Source organism: Enhydra lutris, unplaced genomic scaffold (genome assembly GCF_002288905.1).
Source record: "Enhydra lutris kenyoni isolate GAN:26980312 unplaced genomic scaffold, ASM228890v2 scaffoldscaffold16, whole genome shotgun sequence".
Taxonomy (NCBI): domain Eukaryota; kingdom Metazoa; phylum Chordata; class Mammalia; order Carnivora; family Mustelidae; genus Enhydra; species Enhydra lutris.
The window spans coordinates 30,281,812-30,292,747 of record NW_019154100.1 but is presented as its reverse complement, the minus strand read 5'-3'; the positions used below and the strand labels follow the sequence as shown (position 1 = coordinate 30,292,747).

Genomic DNA, 10,936 nt, shown 5'->3' with positions numbered 1-10,936 from the left:
TCTACTGTTCCTCCTACCCAAGACAAAGGGAACGTTCTGGAGACCACCCCACCCCTACGCCACACTGTCTGAGAGGAAGCTGAGATACTAGACAAAGTCCTAACTCTGAAAACACAGTTGTTCAAATTCACAGATGCTTGAATATTTTCCCAACAAATAAATATATGTCTTCTGAATGTTCTGTACAAAAACATAACAGAAGTAAACTGCTAAGTCAGACGAGACAGGTGGAGCTCCTCCAGCATCAGGAGTTCAACGATCGTCAGGGCTACTTGCAAGGCCAAGTACAAGCACGCCTTAACATAGCAGGCTTCTGCCAACGCAACCCCTCCCAGAGGCTCAGAAAAGCAAGGTCTTCTGTCCTCAGAACATCGTGGCTGGCAGCCCTAAGAACCCACAGCAGCATGCTTCCGACCCCTCAGCAGCTCGTTTCCTCCTCCTCCACTGCTCCTGCCGCCCATCCCCCACCCCAGCTTTTCCTAGAAGTGGTTCCAGCGGCTGGGGGAATGCAGTCTCTTTAACACATTGCACCACTTTCTCAGAGAAAGAAAAAGAGCAGAAAAAGCAAATCTAGAGAGACAAAGTAGGTAAGTGGCTACTCGGGACTGGGGTTGGATTAGACAGTGATGCTAAATGTACATGTAACTTCTTTCCAGAGTGATGGAAACGGTCTAAAATTGGATTGCAGTGATGGCTGCACCATTCTGTAAATATATTAAGCATCACCGAATTGGACACTTAAAACTGGTGAGATTTATGAAATATAAATTTTACCCCGATACAGCTGTTAACTGAAAAAAAAAAAAAAAAGTATTAACCGCGTTTAACATTAAGTCATAAGCATATCGATTCAAAGGTGGGGGAAAAAAAGCTTTGCTGAAAATGCAGAAACATGAGCAAATGGATTCCAAGTTTGTTCAGAATTTCTTTAATTGTGGGGGTCAGATCAGGCAGCCACTGAGGATAAAATGCAGTCCCCAGGAGTAATTGCAATGCTGTTTGAAAAGTGGGCATGATAAGAGCTATTTTTTTATTAGGGCAAGTGGTCAAAAGTCACCAAAATTGTCATCATTCCTCGATTGTCTCTTTTTTACCAGTCTCTTGCCCTTCAAAGACAGGATACCTGGCCTCCACGTCAGCCCACGTGATGCTGCCGTTGGCCAGATCGCAGACTACACTGGGCAGTTCGGAGACCTGAGGAAATGAAAGAGAATTCCAAGAATCAACAAACTTGATTAGACTGTCAAAAAAAGATTAACCCTGAACTCAGGAGACCTTACAGAGAGCCAGATCGGTGTCTAATGACAAGATTCCTCTGCAAACTGTTTCCCACTCAGTGTTTCCCGTCACCCCTACTAAAGCCTCCTCACTTACTTCTACTCACTTCTCTCCCAGGCCTGGGTTCATGCTTTTCTTCCCACCCAGAATATCTACCAGCTCCCCTGGATCACTCAATTCTCCCACAAAGCCTTTCCTAATTATTCTAAGTAGCTGCCACCTGAAGCTACTTCGTGAGCATTAACTTTAAGAAGAGAAGCTAGTCAAGGAGCGAGTGAGGGAGAATGACAAACCGCAGCGCCCCGACCAAGAGGGCCAGCTGTTCCCACATCACAACTAAACATTGGCTCAGCAGCAGTTCCTAAACTTTAGCGTGCATCAGAATCATCCAGGAGTCATGTCATGCCCACTCTCTATCAGTTTCCAACATCCCACCCAACCTGTTTCTGATTCGGTAGGTCTGGGCTGAAGAGTTTGCTTATTTAACAAAATTCCAGGTGATGTGAATGCTGCTGGTCCAGGGACCATACTCTGAGAACCACTATCAGGTGAGAATGTAGTTCCAGAGTAGCTAGATCTGGCTTTGTAAAAAGACAAACCAGAAATCCTTAACTTCCAAATTAGACTATAAACACCTCTGGAAAAAATGCAGTCTTTTACTTCTGTTTTCCTATTATTAACTCTCTATAGCAAGCTAAGTACATAACAGGCACGCTAAATAAAACCTCTGCTCAAAATTAATTAGTCAGGCAGTTGTCAATTAGTGGGTGTTCTTTCCTTCCCCTTCTGAACTCTTCCCATCTCCATTATCCCTTCCCATTAAGTAAAATTACTGAAACATTATTGGCTATTTTGAATGGATTCACAGGAAAAGTTTATACATACATAGGTATCCTTACATATGTATACGTTTGTATAGAAATATAAAGGTAAAACTGTCAAAGCCCCCAAAGCCTGCCCATAAAACTATGGCAGCAACCACTTGGGATCACACTTCTCTTGCCCAAATAAACAACTACATAAAAGCAAACTGCTGGAGAATGAGCCCAGAGTGAGCCAAATGGTTATAAAACATTAGATAACTGTTAATGGGTATTTTCATAATTAAACCAAGGGGATCTGAGAATCTTTGCTCTGATAGAAGCCTATGATTAAAATTGAAAGGAAAAAAAAGGGGTGGGGAGCATAGACACAACAAAATCCAGGTTAAATCAGAAGGAACCAGGATACATTTCTAAGACTAAAAATGCCAAAGACAAGGCCAGCAACCTCTGCTCTAATCTGCCGCATGGAGTCTCGGTCCCGCAGAGTTGCCGTGTGGGGGGTCTTGTTCACTGTATCGAAGTCAATGGTGATGCCGAAAGCCACGCCAATCTCATCAGTCCTGGCGTAGCGTCTTCCAATCGACCCAGAGGAGTCGTCTACTTTGTGAGAGACGCCGTTTCTGGTCAGGGCTTCCGCTATCCAAAATAAATTAAGTAAATTAAAAAAAAAAAATGAACAAAGGCTCAATGTCATCTACATATTGTCATACAAGATCAGGAGCTTATAAAAGAGACTAAGACGAGAGAACAATAAGTAACAGTTGCAAAAGAAAGAAAAATCACCAAAATTTATACTAAGTGCCTCGTGATAGCTCCTACCTGTACCTCACACGGCTGCAGAACGAGTATCACAATAAGAGCCAAGGCCAGGAGGTCCTGTCCAGACTCCCCCACCTCTACGTGCATGACCCCAAGCAACTCAATGAACTCTTCCCACTTCCCAACTCTGAAGTCAGTGGGCCCCACCACAGGACCACTAGGTGCCCGTTCAGTGCCGTGGGTCCAGTGGGTGCAGATCCACTAGGATGGTTAACCCCCAACAAGGATTCCCCCAATGAAGGGAGCAGTGCCAGGGTCTAGAGCAGAAGCAAGGATATTTTAAATCTGACCCTTGGGTCCTACCCTAATTCAAATGCTAGGAGGAAACATTCTGAACAAGCACACACCCTCTTGTAGAGAAGTAAGGGCAGAAGCTAAAATCACTTAGATTTATTTACTCTTTATTCAGTACGTATTTTTATTGAAAAAAATATATATATTTTCTAAAATTCAGTCTACCTAATAATGTTCCCCTAGAGATTACCCAACTGGATTTGCTTACATAATTCCTTGACAAATGGCATGAACTCCTGGTTTTGGCTCAGTGGCAGGACCGAACATTTGAATGGAGCTACTACAGCAGGGAAACTGAAGAACTGCATGTTTTAAAAAAGAAAGAAATCCAAAGACATTAGTTTATAAACATCTAAACATTAATGTTCAAATTTCATTATCAAAATACCAGAAAACATGATTTGAAAAGCAGTGTGACAAAGACAAACCATGGTAATCGGACCCAGAAGGATCTGGTTTTCAGCTCTAAATCTGAACTGCCTTAGTGAACTCTGGATCTCAGTCTCTCCACCTAAACACGGGTACCTCCCATCCGCTCTTACCTCACATGTCTGTACAAAGCTGAATGACGTGAAAGCATTGAGAAAGCTACCATATGAGATGGTCATTTCTGGTATCACATAAAAGCCTTACTTCTTTCCGTGGAGACCCCTAGAGAAGCTCCTGCCAAATCATCAAATAGTAAGTGGCAATGCCGAAAACCAAAATCCAACCCTGTCCTTTAAGAAATTCAGCATCGCTGATGGGCCTATGAGCCTTAGTAACCAGGTAAGGCAGAAAAATTTAAGTAGTTTGCAAATGTATATCCAAGAGAAATAGGGTGAAACCAAAAGAGATGCTTTGTATACCTCTACTGAAAAGTACAAACCTCTTAAACTGCTCCTCAAGTAGGCTTCAGAGTTACTGAGAAATAAAGACAGCGAAGATATTCTGTGAAAAGCAAACTAGTCTACTGCTTTCAGTTGGAAATAAGAACTGAACCCAGTTTTTAAATAAAATTTGTATAAAAGGTCCACAGGAAAGCAAGAATATGGAACTTGGAATGAACAGGTCCCATAAAAATCACTGACATGGATTCCAACTGAGTCCCTCAAAAGCCTCATTAGCCTTAAATGCCAAGCAGTGGTGAGTATCCCCACTGTAACCCCGTAGACGCCGCGGCTACCCGAACCACAGAACACTCAGAATTCCACTCCTCTCTATCTGGTGAGAGAGAAGTGAGGAACTGCCTTTATAGAAAAATAATTTTTTCAATCTCACTGGCAATGTTTTTATACCAAATTCATAGGAAAACGGATTAAGGAGCTATGTGATAAAAATTTAGAAACATTTCTGGCTTCTCAGAGCCTAATCAAATTTCTATTCAGAAGGTAATCTCTATGTAATTCATAAAACACTGTCACTAATTTGTTCTTGCTTAGCCCTTATAAAATTTCGATTAAAGTTCTGGTTATATCAATATTGTTAGATTCAGGGGCGCCTGGGTGGCTCAGTGGGTTGGGCCGCTGCCTTCGGCTCGGGTCATGATCTCGGGGTCCTGGGATCGAGCCCCGCATCGGGCTCTCTGCTCAGCAGGGAGCCTGCTTCCTCCTCTCTCTCTGCCTGCCTCTCTGCCTGCTTGTGATCTCTCTCTGTCAAATAAATAAATAAAATCTTTAAAAAAAAAAATATTGTTAGATTCAGAGAAACAGCTAAAATATTTTTTAAAGACCTTTTTATTAGAAAAATAAATAGAAAAGGCTTGAAGCAAACTTGGTATCTAAAAAAACACTCTGAGTGTGCCACCAGTCCTCAAGAATAACCATTTATTTATTTACACTTCTGGTGTACAGACCAGCTTCTTACAATCCACTGAATGAATGAAAAGCTATTCCTTAAATGTCAGGAAATGAAGATGCAATTACGGCAGAGAATAAGACAGTAGGTTTATTAGCTACATTATGACATAAGAGTATGTCAGACTTTTTAAAACACTGGCACCAAGAACTCATGAGTCTATTTTCAAGATTAAATGTCCTACAAAGAACTACAGAGTTGATGTCTCACATCATGTACACACAGCCCAGAATGGTCATGCAGATAAGAATGTTTCATTCACTTTATTTGGCATATACAACCTCTCCAACTCTAGCCAGTCTTCAAACTGATTTTCCTGGAAATCTGTGCCCATAAATGACAAGAGTGTAATTTCTGCAGGCAGTGGCAAGGTGAGAAACGTGGAATAAGGCAGAACAAAGAGATAAAGTGGAAGGCATGGAGCAGTGATTCAGAAGCATCAGGGCCAAAGACAGTGTGTGGGAGTTAATGAAGACTTCTTAGAAATATTTACCTTTAACAGAACTTGAATGCTAGGAAAGGCTATCCCCCAAATACCACTGCCCAATTTACTATTTGTCGATCTCTCCACTGGCATCACTTGGGGTTCTTATAAGAAAATATAGATCCCTGGGTCTCAGACCTATGAATCAGTACCTCTGGACGAGAACCTTAACCCCCAAAGTCCCTGACTTTTGTGCAGTTTGAGAAAGTACCCTTTAACCCTTCACCCTTCTAATGCATAGATACAGTTATTTGGTTTGTCCAAATTCTCTTCACCCTTCTAACCTTTAACCCTTCTAATGCATAGATACAGTTATTTGGTTTGTCCAAATTCTCTGAGCCATCCCCTTCTTCCCAATTTTCTGAAAACATGAGTATATCCAGAAAGTGCCAGTATCTTCCATTGACACAATACAGATAGTTCCCCTATCATAATATGCTCTGTCTCAGAATAATGAGCTGCAGGCAATTGAAACAACTTCAATGACCTACATATTCCAAAGCTCAATGAGCTAACAGAAGAAAGTTTTCGCTTTGTAAACAGTTAAGCAAAGATGAATGAATGTTAATGCCGCTAGTACATTCGGTAACTAATCATTCATTCCAGAGTCATCTTAATAATGTACTTCAGTAAACTTCATGCCCTGACTCTGTGAGAGAATAGCATATTATCCAAGACAACTTACCGTCCTCTGCTCATCTCCCTCACGTACATGGAATGTATGTTCAAATACTGTATACATGATCCTGCCCAGGCCAAAGGAGGGTTCAATTACATTCGGAACAACTTCTTCCACTGCAAAAGAGACAGAAATCCAGTAACATTCTCTCCAACCCTGCATAATGCATTGCGGGTCCTCTCCCAACAATTCGTACCAGCACTAAGAAGCTCTCTTTTCTAGAGGGACTTGATTCATCCTATACATCAGGACAAATAAGTCAGAACATTCCTTAGAACTATTTGCTGATAGGAAATATGATGCCTTTAACATTTTTCACCAAATTCTTTGTTTATACAGCATAAAACTGAAATAAGGTACCAGAGTGTTCCTTCTGTAGTACGCCACAGCATACTATGTACACCAAGTACACCACACTTGCTAAGCTTTGAGCAACAGCAGCTACTCCATCATCTAGAAAGCATGAAAACTCTCCAGCTTTTGTAAGACTTTGCTAGAATGAGAAATCTACCACCACAGTTGGCAAAATTAACAGAAACAATTCCTACACACAATCACATGCTTTGTGGATTACTTTTTATCTTGCTATCTTGATGAGAACTCTTTAAGAAAGTCAAGTTATTGCCATCATACTCCCAAGGTTCTGGGGTCAGGAAGCCCTCAGAGAAGAGTTTGCTTGGTGATCTGCACTCAGTCAAAGACATTTACCAGAGGCCTCACATGGGGAGGCTATATCTGTGGTACACAGAGGAAATGGATTCATTAATACTTATTATTCAGAAAGGAAGGACTGCTAAGCACTGGGTCTAAGGTACCTGACCTTAACCTTGGATATTTTGTTTCAAGGGAAATGAGAGAAGTAGAACCAAAAATACACATATGTGGAAGAAAAGACAGGCTGTTTCTTTTGTCTGTGATAAAAAGTAAGAATAACATATGACCAAGGCATCTCCTGCCCATCCTTCTGGGTCACCCAAGCTATGATGAAGTACAGTTCTGAACCAGAGTAACTAAAAAGCCCCAGAGCAAGAAGGATCCCCTGTTTACTCTGATCACTGCTCAGACTGTTTTCACAGCTCACTGAAGCCTGGCCATAAGGCAGGCCAAAAACAAATGGAAAAGTAGGCATGCTGTCTCCAACAGCAGTAGCTTCTCAAATACCCACCTACTACTCTCAGTTTCCAGAAGCTTCCACTCAGCCACAGTTAACCATAAGCATCCTTTGTATATTCTCCAAAACACTCATATCCCAATTCATGTAATTTGTTCTATAAATAATAATTACCTCCTTATCTTTTAAAAAAGCATGAGAGATCAATTATCTAAATGACTTTTTAAAAGGTTAATTTGCCACAAAAGAGTGAAGCGGTGAGTTCTCTCCTTTGCTTAAAAAAACAAAAGGGTATTTCCTTAAAATGTGAGCAGATGAAAAGACGGTTTTAATTGAAGAGATATTCTTCATATGCACCTCAGTTCAAAGGAAATACAAAGGTGGCATTATATTTTTTAGTATTAACACAATTTACTAACACAATGCCTTTTTTAAAAAGGCAAAAGATAATGCCCTAAACATATTTAGGGTTGTGGCATTAAATACTTATTTTTCTTCTCCAAATTTTCTGTAAAATGGTTATGTCATAAAACTTAAACTTTAAGGAGTAATGATTTTTGTGTTTGTTTCTTAATTATTTTTTACAAACTTACCATGTAGTGTTTTCTGGAATCTCTTCACGCTGACCATGTCTTTTGTCAACTGAAATGTTTTCCCCTCAGTTTCAATAGTGAATTCCCTACAAAGAGAACACATCATTTATTAGGGAAAACATGCATTCCTATGCCTTAATTTAAAGGAGTCTTACCAATTGCTAAACTCTTTTCATTTTAAGTGTAATATAGGTTGGTCAACTTTCCAGATAAAATGGCTGAAGTCAAATTTAAATTATTTCATAAGGAACACCAAATTATTATTTTAACAATGGAACCAAATAGTATTCTGGGAAGCACCCAAAAACGTGACTAGTCTTATAAAATTCCACAAGTGCCTCAATGATTAATTCCTTTGCTTTTGAGATCAAAATAAAGCCAAAACCACTTTTTAAAAAAAATTAGAATAATTACAATAAATTTGTCAGAGATAGGCCTGCTGGCAAAAAGAACACTGTTCTCATTATTGTCCCAAGAAATGCAAAAATGACCAGCTTGTCATCTTATAGAAGGTAATTTTAAAACTCCCACGCTAATCCCAAAATAAACTTTGACACTTACGTTGAAGATCAGCTTAAAGAAGTTTTTTTTTTTTTAAGATTTTATTTATTTATTTGACAGAGATCACAAGCAGGCAGAGAGGCAGGTAGAGAGAGGGAGGGAAGCAGGCTCCCCGCTGCACAGGGAGCCCGATGTGGAGCTCGATCCCAGGACCCTGAGATCATGACCTGAGCCGAAGGCAGGGGCTTAACCCACTGAGCCACCCAGGCACTCCATAGCTTAAAGAAGTTTAATGATCCTGTCCAATACATCAATATAAAACATTATCCCTCCAGAAATCAGTGACTGCATTATGTTCGTATCCTGAGATATGCCCATTCCACTTCTGGTTAGAAGAATTCACCTTTATCAAGTGTTTCATGACGTATTTTAGTTTATTAGGTATTTCCTCCCATTATGATCAGTTTGGATTTGTCTAGGCTCTCAAGCAGCTCAGTGGCAGGAAAAGAGAGCCCTCATGTGGTTGTCTTTAAGCCGTGTAGTTGGCACACTTTGTACTGCATTTTGCTAGTTTCTAGCACTAATAATCTCATGCAGCATGAGTGGTTTTCATGAATTTCCTCCATTTTTACTGTTCTGTCTAAAGTTTGTAAGTGCATTAAAATTCCATTACATAAACATTATCAGATATATTCTGTGAGTACAGTCTAGGTGTAGAGTAGGTAACAGTCATTAAAAAAAGCTGAAATTAGCAAAAAGCCATTATTTGAGAATAATTAATAAAGGGAACTGTCATGTTTATGACAAATGATATCTAACTAGTGCTCTTACTTGTCCATTTTAATGGCATTTGATGTGTTTTAGCATAAATAGATGTTAATTCTGGGAAGCCAGTATGTTTTAAAATTTTCCTAATGAAATGGACGATCATATATCTTCAACTTGTTCATCTTACAAAACTTCCTTTGACAATGTTCTCATGCAACCACCATCTCCCCAACGCTCCATTTCAATCCCCTCCACTCCCAGTCAACCAGTGATGTGCTTTCTACCACTATAAACTCGAATCATCTTTCCAGTTTTACATATATATCTTTTGTGTCAGACTTCTTTCACTTTGCCTATTATCTAGGGCCGGATATGAACTATTTCATGGTTTGCATGCCATACGCAGTCTTTTGTATTCTTTGCTCTGTTACTTTTTTATTTTTTTAAAAGAGTTGATTTGCAAGAGAGAGAGAGAGCACAAGCAGAGGAAAGTGGCAGAGGGAGAGGAAGAAGCAGACTCCCTGCTGAGAAGGGAGCCTGATGTGGGTGGGGCTCAATCCCAGGACCCCTGGAATCATGACCTGAACCAAAAGCAGATGCTTAACTCACTGACCCACCCAGGCGCCCCTTCTTTGCCTTTTTAAACAACACTTAGAAAATAATGCAAAACTCAGTGGGAGAGCTGTACAAAAAAAAAATATATATATATATATGTATATGTATATATATATATATATATATATATATATATATATAAAAGATTTTACAAATTCACTTAAAAAACTGTACTCTTCAGTTATTAGGTATTCAATAAATGGCAATTAAACCATTTAATAATGTTTGTATCTTCAAACTCCCATTTTGTTTTTGCTTGTCTGCTTACTCTAACAATTACTGAGAGAAGGGTATAGAAATCTCTGACTGTAATTGTGGATTTGTCTATTTTTCCTTCCAGTTCCGTCAAGTTTGCTTTACATATTTTCAGGTTGTTTTTAGTTGCATACAGTTAGAATATGCCTTGATGAACTGATCCCTTTAACATTATGAAATGTAACTATCCCTGGCAATTTCTCTTGTTCTGAAGTTGACTTTGTCTGATACTAATACAGCCACTCCTGACTTAATGATTAATATTTGTACGGGAAATACCTTTTGATTCTTTTATGTTTAAGCTTAATTGTGTATTACAATTACAAGTTTCCTGTAATTAGCATTTAATTGGGTCTTGATTTTTTCTAACTAGTCTGACAATCAATGGCTATTGTTTAGATAATTACATTTAATATAATTATTGGTACTGCTGAGTTTAAATCTAACATCTCAAGAGTTACTTTCTATTTGTCCCATCTTTTCTTTGTTCATTTTTCCCCTTCTCCTGCCTTCTTCTGGAGTATTTTTTATTATTCTATTTTATCTCCCATAAAAATTGGTTCATTATTTATATCCATTTGGTTTTTGCGTGTTTTTCCAGGTAATTGCTCTAGAGTTTACCATATGCACTTTTTCAAATTTATCAGTCTACCCTCAAAGAGTATTATGCCACTTCACATATAATGTATGCACCTTACAACAGTATATTCCCAATTCTTTGTTCTCATCCTTTGAGCTGCTGATGGCATACATTTTACTTCTATGTTATAAATTTCACAACATATTGTTATTGTTTTTGCTTAATTTTTTTAAAAGATTTTATTTATTTATTTGACAGAGAGAGAGACACAAGTAGGCAGAGAGTTAGGCAAAGAGAGA

General features: G+C 39.1%; 1 protein-coding gene across 1 annotated transcript in view; it reads right to left on the bottom strand.

Annotated features, from left to right (window-relative positions):
• Positions 1 to 905: 905 nt before the first annotated feature.
• Positions 906 to 10,936, bottom strand: part of LOC111147251 (glycyl-tRNA synthetase) — a 45,010-nt gene continuing 34,979 nt past the window's right edge. The window contains exons 13-17 of the mRNA XM_022503173.1: positions 7,919 to 8,004; positions 6,221 to 6,330; positions 3,424 to 3,517; positions 2,548 to 2,738; positions 906 to 1,194 (exon numbers count right to left, since the gene is read on the bottom strand). Of these exons, the coding sequence (XP_022358881.1) occupies positions 1,069 to 1,194; positions 2,548 to 2,738; positions 3,424 to 3,517; positions 6,221 to 6,330; positions 7,919 to 8,004 (607 nt within the window). The 3' untranslated portion in view covers positions 906 to 1,068. The remainder of the gene's footprint in view (positions 1,195 to 2,547; positions 2,739 to 3,423; positions 3,518 to 6,220; positions 6,331 to 7,918; positions 8,005 to 10,936) is intronic.